The following is a 17,953-nucleotide window of genomic DNA, read 5'->3' on the forward strand; positions in this document are numbered from 1 at the left end:
TTGAAAAGGGTAAGCAAATGGATTCCCTTCTAGGGCCTCCAGAAGGGAACCCAGCCCTGTCAACACCTTGATTTTAGTCCAGTAAGATTTCTGCTGGACTTTAGAAATACAGAACGGTAAGATAATAAATTTTTGTTAAGTCACTCAGTTTGTGATAATTTGCTATAGCAGCATTAGAAAACTAATTGTCATCCTGAACCCTCATATTTCCCTTCCTAAGTCCATTTCATTTATTTCCACCTACACTTGAACCCTATCTTTTCCTCATTTCTGCTCTCTGGATCCATTCTCTGACCCTGCATTGTTGAGGACTCCACAGGCACAAAGCTCTTCAGGTCAGTCATGGGAGCGGGCACAGGGTGGAGGACAGAAAGCGGGCAAGGAGTGCAGAAAATGGCAAGCCCTAGATATGGACTCAGACCCGTGTGGGGGAACTTTGGGGAGCATTTACTCACTGTGGGAGTCTGAACAAGGCATCTGGCTAGTTTCTCCAGCTCTAACAGTAAGACAGATAGGCGCTACTTCTAAGTCATAAAAAGGTAGTGGTAACTGCATCGTGCGTTTATCACAGATTATCATTAATGCTCAAGTGCCGTCAGGACCAGGTCCTAGGAATTGAAAAAGTCACTGGAGGGTAACCAAGGGCAACGCCAAGTACCCAGGGCCAGGTGCCAGGGAAGGCGTCTCTTCCCCTTCCTGCCCCCTCCCCTTTCCTGCAGGGGCAGGAGAAAGGCCCAGGGGACGGGAAGATGGCTTGGCCAGCTGTGCTCACATACACCCCACCCCCAAGTCCCGGAGGCCAGCCAGCTCAACCTTCTCCATCCTTCCTCTCTCAACACGCCCTCCACCTCAGGTTGCCCTTTGGCGGCCGATCAGGCTGGCGTCAGGGGCAGTGGGGCGCGCGTGACCCGAAGCCCCCTGCCTCCTTCCTACCCGCGCGTGGGGGTGAGCGGGGCCGGTGCGGGGAGCTGGCCGGGGGGTTCTCACTTCCCCTCCCCAACGGCCGCGGTGCAGGTGCCGCGGGCCGAGCCCCGCAGGCGGGGGCGGGCCCTGTGGACACGCCCTCGAGGCGAGTCCTCGCTGCCCGTCGGGAGGAAGCGCCAGAGCGGCGGCTGGTGCTGTGCGGAGCGCGGCGCCCCTTCCCGCCCCGCGCCCGGGACGCCGCCGGGCCCCGGCTCCGGGCCCCGGGTCCCCGCCCGCAGCGAGCTGCCCCTGCGAGCTCGCCCCGCGGCATGGCCGCCTCAGGTGCGTAGCAGGGCGCCGGCCCCTCGCCCCCGCCGCCCCGCGGCGCGCCCCTTCTCCCTCGCGCGCCCCTCGCCCCCGCCGCCCCGAGCGCGAGCCTGCTCTCGGCTCCGCTTCTTCGCGGCGGTATCTGCGTTCTTTCAGTTCTTTCCCAAGTTCCTGGCGCGGGCTTCCCACCCCAACCTCACCACATTCTCCTCTCCAACCTGCTACGCGATTCTCTTCAGCCCCTGCCTGACCTTCCCATGTCCCCCGTCTTCTCGGTCTCCTCTCTCCCTCCATCACTGGCTTTCAGAACTTTTGAGGGTTGTTTCCCTTGTTCTTCCAACTCTGAACCTAGAGTTGGGCCGAAAGGCGGCGTAGAGACGAGTTGTCTGTGCCGGCGAAGCGCTGCTCTTAGGGCCCTGTGAGACCAATAGGGGGCGCTCCCACCGCCTTAGGTTGGTACTGGGGAGGCCAGCGGCCCTGGGCCAAAGTGTCGCGTCCGCTTCCTCTGCCCATCCTAGGTTGTTTCTCGTCTAGAATTTCCACAGGAATCCTAGACCACTATTCCTTCAGCCTGACTTTTCCTTTGTCCTTTTCAGAATTTGGGGGAATGGAGAGAGGTAGAGGCCACTGGTAATAGACCCATGAAAAAGTGCTGGGAGTCTTTTCTGATTAGTCTTGGATTCCCTTCTGGTTCTTGGATGTGCACACTTGACAAGTCACTCACTCACTGAGATCCAGGACAAACCAGCAATAATGATTAATAACAGCGACAACTACTGAGCACTTACTATGCACTTTAATGGATACTATGCACCTAAATATATTCTCAGTGTTGACCAGGACAGCCTCATCTGGGCTCTCAAGGAGCTTACAGTCTTGTGAAGAAAAGGGATAAGTGAGCAGGGGATTACTAGAGGAGAGGATTAGAGCTACCGTGTTTGCAGATGGGTTTGTCTGTATTTTTCCAGCCCAATTTATGATGTTTTAGTAGAGATGTCAAAACAGGATGTAAAAACCTCTGGAAAAATAAAATCTAGTTGGCCAGGAGAAGGTACTGTTCTTGGAGAATTTGGGCAGATGATAGAATGAAGAGCTGGCTCTCTTCAGATCCCTTGAGGCCTAGTCGTCTAGTGGTGCTTTGAAAGCAGGGATAGAAAAGGCCAATGATGACAGTTGGATTAGATTTGGTGATACAGGCTTATTATTTAAGGGGTGTGGGAAGATAGCTAACTAGCTGGGCCAGAGGCTAGAAGAAGCTTTATTGTGAATAAGGTACTCCTGGTAATAGTAGGCTCATACTTCCACACATGAAAGCTGAAGCAGAGTTATTTAGAGGGAATCCATTCATTCAGCACATAGTTATTGCTTGCCTACTGTTACCAGGCACTGTTCTAGGTGTTGGGTGTATATTCAGTAAACAAAACAGACATAAGCCACGTTCCCATGAAGCTTATGGAGTAAGTAGTTGGGGAAGGCGGCCAATACACTTAATAAGGAGATGACATGATAAGTGCAGTGGGAAAGCAGTAGAGGAAGTAAAGGGGTCAGGGCTATAATTTTAAATGAGGTGGCCTGGTTAGCCCTCATGGAGAAAGGGACATTTGAGCTAAGACCTGAAGCCGGGGTGGGCTTGTAGGGGAAGAGGAACAGTAACTGGGTGTATGTGGTTTATTTAAGGAACAGGGAGTAGGTGGGTGACTGGGGAGAAGTAGGGGATGAGGTCAGTGAAGCTTCTACCTCCTTCCATGGCTGAGAATAGGCCCTGGGCTATTAAGTCCAGGAAACAGCAAACTTGGAAGGCCTTCGGGTGGAGGAGGCAGAGTAAACCATCCTTGCCCAGTGTCCTGTGTGCATTGCTTCAGTGGGCAAGGCCAAAGGGACTAGAAGGATGTACTCCTATTCAGATGGGGTCTCTAGCACAGTGGCCAAACCTGGGGCTATTTATGGTCTCTGTAGTGGCTTCCGCAGATGTCTGTGATGGTTGGGGCTGTCAAACTTTCTTGCTGTCAGCAGCCTCTGCGGTAAGACACTCCAGGTGCTGCAACTGGGTGCTGGGCCTCTGGGGTCCCTGGAGCTCCCTGAGGTCTGGAGGTACAAGGACGCATGGTGGTGAGTCACAGTGCTGAGAGTACCTTTTGTTGAAATGCTATAGGCTCTGGAGTCATCCAGGCCGCTCCTCCGTGTGGTCGTCATCTTCTCCCCTACTCCCCCTCCTCCTAGACCCTGTTCCTTCTCTTTCCTGGTCCTCCCCCTCCCCCCTTAGCTCTCCTCTTTTTCTTCCTCTTCCTCCCCCCACCCTCCTCTCTCCTCTTCCTCATCCTTTTCCTCTTTCTTCTTCTAAACAGCTCTGTTGAGATAAAGTTCACATACCATACAGTTCATCCGCTTAAAGTGTCCGATTCAGTGGTTTTTAGTGTCTTCAGTGATATGTGCAGTCTCAGTCCATTTTGGAACATTTTCATCACCTCAGAGAGAAACTCTACTTGAGAAATGCGTGAAGGGAGTATGAATTTAATTAAATAGAAAATGAAAAAAAAAAGAATGAAAGGAAGAAACTCTACATGCTTTAGCTTTGACCCCTTATTCCTTCCTCCTTTGTAGCCTTAAGCTCTATTTTCTGTGTCTGTAGATTTCCTTGCACTGGACTTTTATACAAATGGGGTCATATGATATGTGGTCTTCTGTGACTGGCTCGTTTCACATAGTATGTTTTCAGTCTTCAAATTGTAGCATGTGTCACTACTTCATTCCTTTTTTTTTTTTGTGGCCAAATTGTATAGTCTTTTTGAGTCCCTACCACTGAAGGATGAGCATTAAATTAGTCTTTTGTTTTTTTTGTTTTATTTTATTTTGTTATCATTAATCTACAATTACATGAGCAACATTATGTTTACTAGACTCCCCCCATCATCATAGTCTTTTGTATTTTGAAAGGCATATTTGCGTGTTGAAATTGAGAAGAATCTTGGCTCCCTGTCCTTGAAAGAACTTGGGAAGCAAGATAAAATGAAATGTAATCAGCCTATCCTGAAGTATTCTCTAGGCCCCTGATGTTGTCTCTTGTATTTACACATGTGGGAGAGGAGAGAGAAGGAGGCCCTAAGTAATATTCCCAGGGGCCACGTCTGTGGTTGAATGAGAATCCTTCCTTCCCTTCATTGGTCAGTCACCAGGTGTCTGAAGAATGCTCTCTTACCTTTTCCTGCCCCCTCCCTCCAGAACTTCTCATATCTCCAGATCCTTCTACCATCCCTGGACTTAAAGGACAATGGGGCTTGAAGGGACCTTTAATTTTTTGTGATCTTAACTTCCACCTGGTCCTTGAGGTCCTTCCATACTCCTTCCAAGTCTCTAAGCTTGAAACCTTCCGAGTCTGGAAGCTCCTCATGTGAATTGTTACATTTCCTGGTCACCTTCCCTCTCTCACAACCCATCCTTCCTCAAGATGGTGCTCAGATTCAAACAAGGGGCTTCAGGACAGATGACTGGAATGTCAGAGTCACCCACAGACTAAAGAAGTGATCTGGGCTGGCTAGTTCGAGAGGCTCCCTGGCACTTCCTCTCTGTTCTTTTCTCAGGTGGATTCTGAATCTTTCGAAGGAACCTCTCTTTCAGTCACCATGTTTCTTCCCACCCTGGTCACTCCCAGTTGCCATCAGCTGGCTCCTGCCTCTACTGTTATCCATGCCTTTCTCCTTCTGTAGCCAAATCTGCTCTTTAAGCTCTACCAGGACAAAGACCCATCCTCATTTCTGTATAGGATTTATGACTCCTTGTTGAAATGTAAGAGAATTGATTTGGTACATGAGAGGAAATGACTTCCAGTTAAAGGAAGGGAATTATCCTTGAAGAAAGGGTGTTTCCCATAGGCGAGAGAGTTGCTGACAAAGCGTTTGGTCCTGTTTGCCCAGCCTATTATGGAGGGACTTTAACTTCCACTTTGGACTTCTGTTTAGAACTCCCCCAAGCTTTCAGTTTCAATGGGAGAGCAAAATTCAGGAAGGTGATAGATTTCATTGTCCTCATTTACATTGAGGCAAAATTTGCTTAGATTTAGTATGTTGGTCTGAAGTCACACCACAAGTTGGTGACCAAGTAGGTTTTGATATTAACTAGTCTGGGACACTAACCACTTCCTCCTCAAGTACTTTTGCTCTAAGTGGGGGTTGAATCTAACACTAGAACCCTAGGAATGAGATGTTTTAATTATGTGTTCCATTAGAAAAGACGTGATTTTTATTTAAATTGTATTTTTAAACTTTTACTTTAGAAGTTTTAGATTTATAGAAAAGCTGCGAAGATAGTAGAGAGGGTTCTCATATACTCTACATTCAGTCCCCCTATTAACATTTGCACTTTCCTTGTTAGGAGGTCCTTAATGAGCAGCAGGTATTGTGACATGCTGTTAACAGGGGAGCAGGAAGTGGTAGGGCAGGATAAGGGTGAAATGAGTGCTCACTCCCACAGTGGCCCCAGAACTTGACATCTTAAAATGTTGGTTTACTCTGGGTCACTGTCTTCTCATAGAAGTGGCACAGACCACTCATGGCTACAGAGCATGGCAGTACAATGTCATGCTTTCCTACAGAGTCGATTAGTGCTCCAAGAATTGAGCTGCCTGCTTAAGGGTACTTCTGAGGCTCTAGCGAATCCTCTTCTTCACTTCTTTACCATCAGTTGTGAACTCTGTTGAGATGGTTACCGATGGCTTCTCTACCTCTAGTGTATGAAACCACAGCCAGCCCTTTCTGAGATCTTACTCTCTTTCTAGTCCATGTGTACAAATTGTCAACATCGTATCTGCTAGTATATTTGTGTGTGTGTTGGGGGTCGTAATGGCTACTGCTTCCTACTTTTTGTACTTTTAACTGAATCCTGAGCCCAGCATTGCTAACATCATATCCCCCTAAATTATAGCGAAATGTAAAATCTTGTACATTGCCTACCCGAAAGACCGTGCTCATGCACACTCATAAGCACTAACACTTCCATTTAGAAGAGTGTTTGCCTCTGAGGATAAATACCAGCCATGCAGGAAGGAAGTGCAGATAGAAGGTAAATATATTTTGATGCCTTAACTCTGCTTTTCTCAGTGTGAGTGCCATAGTTATATAGCTTCGCCAATTTTATTCCTTCTATAGTCTTGACATTATTTTTCCATTGAGGTACAAAGAAATATTCTACACAGAAATAGAAAAAAAGGTCAATCAGCAAATATTTTATTTTATGGAAGGCTACAACACTGGCACATTAGAATTTTGTCTTAATTTGCCTAAACTTTAGGATCAGGGTAAGCATTCCTAAAAAGGACTGTTTTATTCACAGTTGAAGAAACAGAACATGCTCAGAATTGAGTTATCTGCAGAGCCACAATTGTCCACAGTATCATCAGAATTGCTGACTGTTTTTCTTTAGTCTCATATTGCCTTCCAATACTGACTTCTTTTAATATTTGCACACCTTCCCTCCAAAAGTATTCCCTGGCTGATGACCTTGTTCCTGCTGATAGCCTGTTGGGTTTCACATTAGCACTGTGAAGCAAGGACTCCAAAAAGAAAGAAACTCCAAACGTTTGTTTTATTTGCCCTTTAAAAAAATTTCATAATATCATCCCAGGGCAAATCAGAACTGTGCTGGGTTTACATTTTATATGTCCTTGTTTTTACTTTGAATGTGGTGGGGGTTGGGGCAGGAAAGGGGATTACTCCCATGATGTTTCTAGAGCTTAGAGATCCAGATCTGCCCTAGTCCTGCCTCTGACCTTTTTGCCAGGAGCCTCTCAGTGAAATGTGGCCCAGGGGTGGTGTTTAATTGGGACAGTCCGCATCTTAGATGATTCCCAAGTGTCGCAAAATTTGACCAGCTTCCCTCTCTGACGGGAGGAAGGATGCCTGTTGCACTGCACCACTGTGTGAATGAATGCTCCTCAGTGCCCGCCTCTTCCAAACCACTGAGAAGAGTTGAATTAGTGGGAGAAGAGGACCCAGAACAGTGGTAACAGTGACGTTAAGAGCCAAGCTTCTTTAAACTTTGATAATTGGAAGATACACTTTATTACTCACAAGATTATTGACAAAGTTCCTGATGGGCAGCAGTAGCTGCTGGTAGATGGCAAGAGGATGGGACAGGGAGTCAGGGGACAACATGAGTTTCAGTCCAGGCTGTGTGATTGATTTGCTCAGTGTGAATTTAAGCATGTCCCTTTGGCGTTCCAAATGCAGTCTTTAAATGAGGAGTCGGGGCCAAGTGACTCCCCAAAGCCCTTTTAAACTCACTGCTTCTCTGAGGCTTTGCACTGTGACATTAGTGCTTTATTAGGGTAAGAAGGAAGCCTATGTCACGGAGCAGGTATGGTGAGCAGTACCTTACAAATGGTACTGTATAGGTCAAAGCATTAATTCAACTACAGTTACTGTTTACATTAATGTATTGTTTATATTAGTGTGAGGGTAAGGACACCAGCTACCAGTTATTGAGGCTTTACTACATGGCAGGCGCTGTGCTTAGGACTTCACATGGAATGTCTAATTCAATGATCATGAAACACTGATAAATATTGCCATTATATTTCTATTTAAAGATGAGTAAATGGAGGGTTAGAATATTTAAGTAACTTGCTGAAGGTTACATAGCTAATGCTTTGCAAAGCCAAATGCTAACTCTGGCCACCAGATGCTACACCTGTGCTTGTAGGCACTGTGTTTGGGAAAGAGCCAGGTTCTAGGGCCACATTGTCTGAGTTCAAATTCTGATTCTGCCAGTGCAGACCTTGGGTAAGTTACTTAACCTGCCACACCTCAGTTTTTTCTTCTATAAAATGGGGCTAATAGTAGTACCTTCTTTATGAGGTTGCTGTGATGATTAAATGCATTCACTAGGCAATGTGCGTGGAAAAGCACCTGAAACACAGTAAGTCTCTGTAAGTGCTTGCTGTTGCTATCACCATCATCTTATTCAAAACTGCATTGGCTTGGGGGGAAGAGCATGCCAGCATAAGCAAAAGCTTATGTAAAGATCTGAAATGGTATGGTCTTTTTGGGCAAAGACAGAGAGACTGGTATGGTTGGGGCACCGACTGTAAGTGGGGAGGGAGGTTAGACAGTATGCCAGAGGCCAGACAATGAAAGATTGTGGGGGCCAGGATACTTGTCTGGATGGTGTATCCTGTAGGTCACGGGGAACCCTAGGAGGAAGAGGTGCGTTAACATGCTGCTGTGCCTTCTTCTTGCTCAGGGGAGCCCAGGGGATGCGACATCCTTATTGTCTACAGCCTGGATGCTGAGGAATGGTGCCAGTATCTCCAGGAACTTTTCCTGTCCAGTCGGCAGGTCCGTACCCAGAAGACGCTGACCTACAGGCTGGGCCCTGGGGCCTCCTTCTCCGCCCAGGACCTGAGCTTCTTCCTCAGCCCGCGCTGCATTGTGGTGCTGCTCTCTGTGGAGCTTGTGCAGCACTTCTGCCAGCCGGCCCTGTTGCCCCTGCTGCAGAGAGCCTTCCATCCGCCATCCCGCATGGTGCGGCTGCTCTGTGGGGTGCAGGACAGCGAGGTGTTCCTGGACTTCTTTCCAGACTGGGCGCACTGGCAGGAGCTCACCTGTGAGGACGAGCCGGAGACGTACGTGGCCGCTGTGAGGAAGGCCTTTTCCGAAGGTGAGGATGCCCTCTGCAGGAAGGATAAACAAGCCCTAGGAAAATGATCCAGGCCCCAGGCATTTCAGGTGGGACAGCCCTCCTGCTTGGAAGCCACTTCCATTTCATCATCACATGGCCTTAAATTAACATTTTTGTTGAAAAGGTGTCACTTTTGGATAACATGTTTATAGAGAAACATCTGTCTTCTCTATTTCCTGCCAGCATAGCTTCTGTCTTTTGCTCTGTTTCTTTTCAAGTGGGAGAACTCTGATCCTCTCTGGCAGGACTAATGACTTCAGTGGCCCCAGGAAGTGTGACATACATTCTGATTAACAGTAACGGAAGATGTACTCTGGGATGAATGCCTGTCACGGCTTTTCTTCCTCTTTCTGTTTTCTATTTCTGCCTCACTGTGGGTTACAAGCAGGCTACATGCTTATCTTCCATTCTCTTGCCATTTGAGATCTTATATACCTGATGCCAGCAAAGAAGCCTGGAAAATTATGGGCCAATTTAGCTAAGCTCAGTTATCTCTGGTGTCTCTCTGGTGTGACTCTGGCATTAATTTGGCTCATCCACCCCTGTATCATGTGATGAACTGAATCAAGATTTCCCTAATTCTTGGTGACCTTAAAAAGCCAAAATAGCTTCCTAGATGCTTTTATCTCAGGAATGGGCTGCTGTAAACCAAAAAATAGATACAATCTCTTAACATAGTGGGATCCTAGTTCATTTTGTAATATAAATGACTGGTATTAACATGAAAGATATCTCTCCTGAAATGTCTGGGACCTGGATTAGTAATTTGTTCTGGGGTTTGGTTATCTTTACTTCAGAAAGACACAATGATAGAAAAAGCACATAATTCCTACTTGCATGATTGCACTTCATTGCTTTGAGGGAGCTGTGATATGCTTAAACTTACAAAGAACTGAGACACAATAGTTGTTTCTGTGGATGAGCTTATGTCACTGTCATGGCCTATTATTAGCATCTTGTCAACAGGCCCCTGTGACCCACCAACCAGTCATTCAGAGCTCCATGTACTGTACACAGTTCACGGTACTGGCATCTCATGCTGTATGCGCTAATAGATTGTTCTTTAAAATATTGCAATGGTGTTATTTTTAAAACTAGATGGTAAAAAAGGATTCTTTTAATATTGTTAGGATATGTTCAATGTTTAGATACCTGGATAAATTGATCACCTATACTATTTTACTTTTTACTGCTGACTCTGCTTCAGTATGCTATCAGTCTTCAGTTTCAAATGTTTCAGAAAGAATGAATTGTTTCACAGTGGTGTTTCTGTTCTGAGAGCAAATAACCTCTCATCAGAAAGAGATTATTTTAATGGAAGATTAGAATAGCTGCTTACTGGAAAATCTCTGCAGGTGAGAATCAATGCATATATAGTGACAGATGGAATTATAGGAAAGAGGGAAGAGGAATAATGGCTAGTGGCTCCAATATAACTTTCTTATCTGGCTTTAGATTTGTGGGTTTTGAGATCTGAGGTATCTGTGTGTGCCAGGATGGCTTGGGTTTGAGTTGGGTTTGCATTGGGTTTGTCCGTAGCCGTTGCCTATGTTAGTTAGCCCAGTAATATGGTACTATATCTCTGATTTTTATGCTGGACAAGCTTTTTTTTAACCAACTCAAGACTCAGAGTCTGGCAGTGTACCTACCATAAAGATCATTGAATTGGGGGAGGAACACTCCATTCCCTGGATCTACTGTAGCTAGCTGCCCAATATTGGGCAAGTCAATTAATGCCTTTGGGTTTCAGTTTCCTTCTCTGTAAGAGGCAGAATTAGACTTGATCTGTGACACTTTCCAGGGTTAATAACCTATCACTGCCTAGGCCAGAGAGTCTCAAACATTTTTGAAGCATCACCTTCTTGCCACATTTCATACCTGCTTTGACTCCCAGAAAGTCTGGGGCTGAAACAGTGCTTAAGGACAGTACAATCCCTAAACTAGGTTTCTGATATAATTATGTTCTTAGTTACATTCCCTATGTAAACTTGTGATAGTTTATTTTAATATTCCTTTGTACACATGAAGTTTTCCTAAGGTGCTTCAAAATAGAAGCAAAACATAAAATTGTCATACCCCACTACTATTTGCTGCCCTAGTTCTGAAAGAAATAAATACATGAAACTTGTATCTTTGACTTCCTGTGTGAAGAAAAAAACCCCACTGGGAAATGTAACAGAAAATTGATAATGGAGGATGAACTAATGGTAAGAACAATAATTATGGGGTTACTGATTGTAGGGCTGTTGAAAGCTACAGGGAGGTACAGTTCAGGAGGACTTTCTAACAAGTAGAGCATGCAGAGATGCAAAGGACTGCCTTTGGAGGTGGTGAGTTCCACATCATGGGGAGTATGAACAGAGACTGCAGGTGTGGCATAAAGGGATTTAGCTTTGGAACCATGATTGGGCCATGTGACCTTTGCAGCCTTTTGATGGTAAAATTCCCTTACATGATGTTCCTCTTTTTCATCAGGAACACATTTCTATTTTGAATTCAATCTTCCATCTTTACCAGGTCTCCCTGGGGTTTCTAGCCGCTAACTGAAGAAACATTGATTATGTTTCTCCTATGACCCCCACAGAAAAGAACAGAAAAAAAAAAGACCTCAATTCCTAATATGTAAACCTTGAAAATGGCAAAGTTCCCAGCATAGCTATACAGATGTTGTTCTTAACTTTGAGGTACTTTTTGAAAAGACAAGATTACTTGATAGGATATTCATTGAGACCATTTAAAGTTTAAACTAAATTTTAGACCATTTAAAATTTTAAATAAGGCTTCAAGATCAAAAGCTTTACCAAGTAGAGCAGGTCATGGAGGCAATTATTCCTTAGAATAACATAGATTATGTGTCTAGACTTTGTTTTGCTGCTGTATTACTTAGGACAAGTGCCTCTCAATCTTTAATGTGTGCAGGCCTGACCTGGGGATCTTAATATACATGTTCTGACTCTGTAGGTCAGGTGGGTCCCAAGATTCTGCATTTCTAACAAGTTCCAGGGAGATGCTAATGCTGCTGGTCAGGGGTCCATGGAGTAGCGAGAGGGTCTAAGCAACCCTTCCTTTGTCAGGTTAGTGGCCATGTACCTCTGTTGCACATGGATCATTTTCTCAAATCTCCACCTTTCTGAAAATGGAGGCACCATTCCCTCAGGGTGACTCCTGGCCACCCATCCGTATAGGTATAAAATTAGGCCAGTGCTTGGTGCTCAGGCCCGCAGATATCAGGGCAGAGGTCCCGATCTCTCTTCCTGTGCCCCCACGCACAGATTCAGCGTGCCAGCTCCAGCAGCATTTAATCTCTGACTTCCAGGTATAAATGTTTCTGACACTGGAGCGGGGTTATACTTCAGTCATGAATCTTGCTGCTTCTTTATTTAATAGGCCTGTTGATCATAATTACTACTCCACTAAAAAATGTTTTGGAGGTTTTATTTAATTTCCCACCCTCGCTCTCCAAATGTGTCAGCCACCTTAAAATTGAGCAGATGTTTTAATTAGAGACCTCAGTGTGTTAGAACAGCCAGTTTATTTCTCAAGATCTTTATCTGTAAAATGATGGGGTTGGACTACATGATTTGGAAGGTTTCTTCCAGCCCCCAATGCTGCAATGTATCATTATAAGTTTTCTAAGAAGATGGCAAATTACCCAGAACCCTTTAACTGATTTAATTTAGTTGAGAATATCTGCAGTGATATGTACCCAGGGTGTAGAAGACTGTACTATTGTTCTGAAGTTTTTGTATTTGTTGGATGATTATTTTAAAATAAGGAAGTGATAAAAACCCAAGTACAGCACAGAAATTATTTCCTCTTTTTACTGGAACTCTATTCTTTGCTGCAAATCTCACTGGAATATAAAAATAGATTCTGTTAGTCTATATGGGAAAGGACTTGGTGGGTGAATCGAATTTTATTTAAAAAGTTCTCATCATTGAATGTGAGTGTGTGTGTGTGTATGTGTATTGATGGGAAAGAGAAGCACTAAACCTAATTCTCCTAATATTATTCAGTATTATACCGGAGATCATCTGCTTCTTTATACGCATTATTTTCTCTTTGCCTTCCCCTACCCTCCTCATGCCTTTGTACTGCAGAAGTTCTGATGGCACCCAAAATTATAATGTATTTTGCCTTTTGTTACCATGGGAAAAATTTAGAGGGATATGCCCACATCTGACCTTCCTTTGTTGATAGGCATGTTCTAATCTGAATATTAAACTGGAGTTTAGAAGGAAAACAATTGGCATATTTAAAAAAGCTTTCATCTAATCAAATGGATTCCAAAATCTTTTCATATATTTAAAGAGGAACTTTTTTTTCTGAAATCAAGTAACATACTCATCATAATGTTTAAAAGAACACAAAAAAATACCTGTAGGCTGTTACCAATTATCCCTCTTTATAAATAATGTTGCAGTAAATCTTTGTGCAGCTCTGTGCCTAAATCTTTTTGAATCTGTTGATTTCCTCTCAACCACATCTCAGTAGAGTTCCCAAAGATAAGGTTTCAAGCCTGTTGTGTATCTCCCCTGCCCCATAACCTAAATCCATGGTTCCCCCCTTACTGCAGTTTTTTGTTGTTGCAGTTTATTTTTCTTTTCCTTTATGCCCGATTAAGTCAGTTATTTATGTTTGCAGTTTCTCTTGCAAAGACACTCATAAGGAGAACTGCCCTGCACCCTCGTAGAAGGAGCTTATAATAACATGAGTGCTTTTATGACAGTTACTGTTTTTAATGCATGGAGCATTTAATGTGTGTTTATTCCCCCTACCACCCTGAGTGGGTAGGTGGTTTTGCTGCCATTATACTGATGAGAAAACTGAGGTTCAGAAAGGTTAAATGACTTGCATAAGAACCAGCAGCTCACTTTAGAACCTAAGACCTTCAGACTCAAGAAAGCTCTCCACTTTGCTTTGCTTTCCTCCAAGTCTGCTCTCCCTACCCTCCTCTTTCACATGGAAGCAGGAGGGATGAAGAAAGCCCATGGAAGAAAAAGGATCAGAGAGAATGAAGCTTTCCTCAGTTCTCAGGACCGAAGTCAGGCTGGACATTGGCAATGCCCCTGCGCTTTCTTTCCAGCGCAGGTGCCTGGGTCCCGGTCTGACCTCCTGAGCCAGGGAATATGGATTTCAGAAAGCCTCTGTGGTTGGTTCTGCTGTGCAGCCATGTGCTGGAGGCTCTGCCCTGTGCCTGGTACCCTGTCCCTTGGTTTTCCAGTTGGAGGAGTCGGCGGCAGCTCAGGCCCTGCGGGTTGTTATGAGGCAGGTCACGGGGCAGAGTCCCAGGGGTTCTGAGCCTGGCCAAGGTATGACTGTTTCCCACGTCACAGGCAGCAGCCCTCACAGAGGGAAGGAGATCAGGCCCTCACAGCAAAGGGGAAGTCACTGTGTCTTCCTTGCACTCTTCGCTGGCTGTGGTGGCCTGGCTGTTGGTAAGTTATTGACTGCTAAGACTTTTGTGGTGCCTTGCAGGGACTGAGGGAAGCGTCTGACGTCGGGCCTCTTGAAATGGACTGCTTTTGTTCTGCTGCCCTCCTGCCTTGTGGCTTTGGGTTGTTGGGTTGCTCTTCCTCTGCTGTGGGTTAGTCCACTCCGTGGTGAGGTCCGCAAGGCTTCTCTTAAATGCCCCTGCTGAAGGATGCTTTCATCATATTCAATTCTGCTTTGAGTAATCTTTGATTTGGGGAAGAAGATGCCCTAGCTGGAGTGGTGAACTCTTTCCCAATGTCACTAAAAAGCTACACCCTGTCCCAGGGTCCTTTGGGTTTCCCTCTCCAGGTACCCTGACTGCCTAGTAAAATATGTTCACTCTCCTAGCTGCGCCTGAAATAATTAATGAGGACTAATGCCCATCAGAGATTTTTGGGCCCATGGAACTTTTCCCTGAGGCCTCAGAATCTCAAGATTATGAATTTCCCATAAAGCTATGAGCCCCGGGCGGCGTAGTGAAATTGGTCACCCCTGCTGCTTCGTCGGCCTCCCAGAGACAGCCTTCTTCTCCCAGTTTGTGAGACTTTCTGTGGTCCCTCAAAGAAAGTATCTGCAAGTCCCTTTGTCAACTGTGGTTGGTAAGATGCAGTTAAAAAGGAGTGCTAAATGCTGAAGTTTCCACTAGTGTGAGAATCTCAAGTTTGCACCTGTCTTTGTCTGAATTTTCCAACACGTGCCGGAATGGAAAGATCAGATATAGGAATTTTATCGGTCAGTTTCTCACCCTGCTCTTTCCTATTTTTTTGCATCTTGTGTCTCCTGGGACTATTGCTAGAAGAGAATACTAGAACTTAGGAGGGACCTGACATCTTTGTTCTTTCTATGTCCTTTTGTAGACATTATTTCATTTGATCCATGTGGTTTTCCTATAGGGCAGACATTATTATTATCTCTATTTTAAAGATGAGGAAAAAAGGCTAGGAAGGTTTAGTGACTTGCCCAGGTTCACACAGCTGCTTACCCATTAGAGCTCGGATCAGGGTGAGGGCCTCCTGCTTTGGTCATTGGCCTAGTTATTGCCTTGTCTTGATACCACAGCCAGCCTGGTGCATATTTATTGGACATCTGCTGTTCTCAAGGCCTTGCACTGGGTTTTGGGATAGAGCAGGGAAAGGCAGACATAGTCACTGCCCTAATGGTATCTACCTTCTAGACTAGCACTATCCAAAAATTGTGTAGTGTGAGCCATATGTAACATTTAAAGTTTTCTTACTAGCCACAGTAAAAACAAAAGAGACAGAAAACAGTAAAAGGAAACAGGTGAATTGATTTTAATAATATGGCTTACTTGATCCAGTATATTTAAAATAGTCTCATTTCCTTATATAATCAATATAAAAACTTTTAATGAGCTAATTTACATCCTTTTTTAAAAATTAACACAATTTTTTTTGAAATTTGAAATCTGGTGTGTATTTTATACTTAGAGAACACATTTCAAATGTTCAGTAGCTACAAGTGGCCAGTGGTTACCATATTGGACAGGCTACATCAATCAGGATGTTTGCTTTTCAGAGAACTGGGGTCGTAGCAGTAAATGCTTTAATATATTAAACGTTGTATTGTTAAAGACATGACCAGTTTATCATCTGAACTAGTGAGACTGAGCTCCTGGCAACCTATGTGAAGACAGAATCAAACTAGATTTTTTTTAAAGTGATGTGTATATATATATTTATATATATATATTTTTTGGAAGGATACGCAAGAAATTGTTGATAGTGGTTGCTTTTGGGTGGATTAAGGACATTTTGAACTTTCTGTTTTAGATATTTCTCCAGTGTTTTATTTTTCTACTATGTTCATGTCTTACTTTCAGTTAGGAATTTTAAAAGTGAAAAATGATCAGGTATTGGGGATTTTGTGGATCTAGAGGAAGGAATTAGGCTTGCATCCAGCTAATTCAAGTTAAATTCAGGTTAAATTCCTTTGTGCGAATCCTTGGCCTTTTTCTAGGCTTGAGTGGACTGATCTTCTGGGTAAGGGGAAGCGACACGGTATTGGTTTGTGTTATTGCTCTAATGTCTGCACTGTCGTTCACTCAGGGTGGGCTAATGCCTACAAAGAGGGAAGAGCTACTTACTGAGTCATATTTTTACTCTTGCCAAATCAAATTGGGGTTTATGTCTTCTTAGATTACTGTAATCCTTATGACAAGAAGTAAGATAACATGGTGTATATTTCAGTGACTGATACTGTTTTTGCCACCTTGGGCAAGTCACTGGGTCACCCTCAATCTCTTCTTGTCCTTTTTTAAATGCGGGGAGGAGTGCAAGTTGACATCTCAGACCTTTACAACCATGAAATTCCGTGATTCCAAATACGTGTGATTTTGCCTGTCTTACATTGCATTGCTGGTTTCAATCTTATCTTTTTCAAAATCCTGTCAAGGTATAGTGTATTATTTCAGCTAACAAATTATCCTTCACAATAGAATTTTAAACAGAACCTTAAATGACATAATAATAGCTTTCTAATTATGGACATTAGCCCAAGTTTAGTTTTAGGAGAATGTAACATTATGCCAATTTCTCTGTGGGAATGAAAGAATGCATGTATTTAACACTTTACATATAATGTTTATTATGGTCTACACACAGATGTATGAACGTGGTTTCATAGGAAGATAATGGGGGCAGGGGAAATGGGGGCAAATGTGCATGACAGGATGGGTCTGTTAATTTCTCTATTATTACAGGATGTTTTGACAGCTTTTCAATTTAATTTCCAGCGCCATTCATATGATTGAGAGTGTGTCTGAAATGGCCAAGGAAATGGGATGATTTATGCTGTAAATGACTCTTTATCTGCCCATTGGAGAAATTACTGAAACCACAGTATGTCCTATGGACTTCTGAGCAGAAATGACTCTTTATCTGCCCATTGGAGAAATTACTGAAACCACAGTATGTCCTATGGACTTCTAAACTTCCTAATTTAGCTAGTTTGGTAAAATTTAGACAAACAGTGGTTGGTGGGTTTTCCAAGCTATAGAAAAATGGATAATTGATAAAATTGCCTTTTTTGGTGAAGAATTGTGGGAAAAATATGTTTGGAGACTATTTTATTTTCACTGTGATGATGGTTTTTTTTTGAGAAAATACTGGTCTCCCCTGACAGTGTTTTATGTGTTGTAGGCGCCCAGTAAATGGTAGATGGAGGGATGACTAGATGGGTGGGTGCATCCATGGATTGTTGTCCATTTTCTTTATTCTTGGGCCCCTTTCAAATGTCCTTGTTGAAGAAAAAGATATCCCTCTCGTGAGCATCCTTCTTAAGTGCCTGCACTGCTAGTGCCATTTGGATTGACAGCCATTTCCATGGAGCAGGTTTGTCTTGTGGTCATATAGTCAGGATGTGTCTAAACAAAAACACTTCAAGTTGATTGTGAAAGTAAGACAGGGTCCATCTTTCTTACTATGTCCATATTTAAAAATGTTATCAGATATGACAACCTGTCCCATGGAAGTATCAAGTATGCCATTACAGAAGCTAGTTGACAGTTGGAATTGTTTGCTCCATGGGGGTGTGTGTGGGTCTATTAGTAACAGAGATT

At 43.9% G+C, this 17,953-nt stretch overlaps 1 protein-coding gene across 1 annotated transcript in view; it reads left to right on the top strand.

Annotated features, from left to right (window-relative positions):
- The first annotated feature begins 848 nt into the window (after positions 1–848).
- The window catches only part of PIK3AP1 (phosphoinositide-3-kinase adaptor protein 1), a 110,064-nt gene continuing 92,959 nt past the window's right edge, over positions 849–17,953 (top strand). Inside the window, exons 1-2 of the mRNA XM_037015772.2 lie at positions 849–1,245; positions 8,464–8,880. Coding sequence (XP_036871667.2) covers positions 1,233–1,245; positions 8,464–8,880 — 430 coding nt within the window. The 5' untranslated portion in view covers positions 849–1,232. The remainder of the gene's footprint in view (positions 1,246–8,463; positions 8,881–17,953) is intronic.

The sequence above is a fragment of the Manis javanica genome, chromosome 7 (assembly GCF_040802235.1).
Source record: "Manis javanica isolate MJ-LG chromosome 7, MJ_LKY, whole genome shotgun sequence".
Classification (NCBI taxonomy): domain Eukaryota; kingdom Metazoa; phylum Chordata; class Mammalia; order Pholidota; family Manidae; genus Manis; species Manis javanica.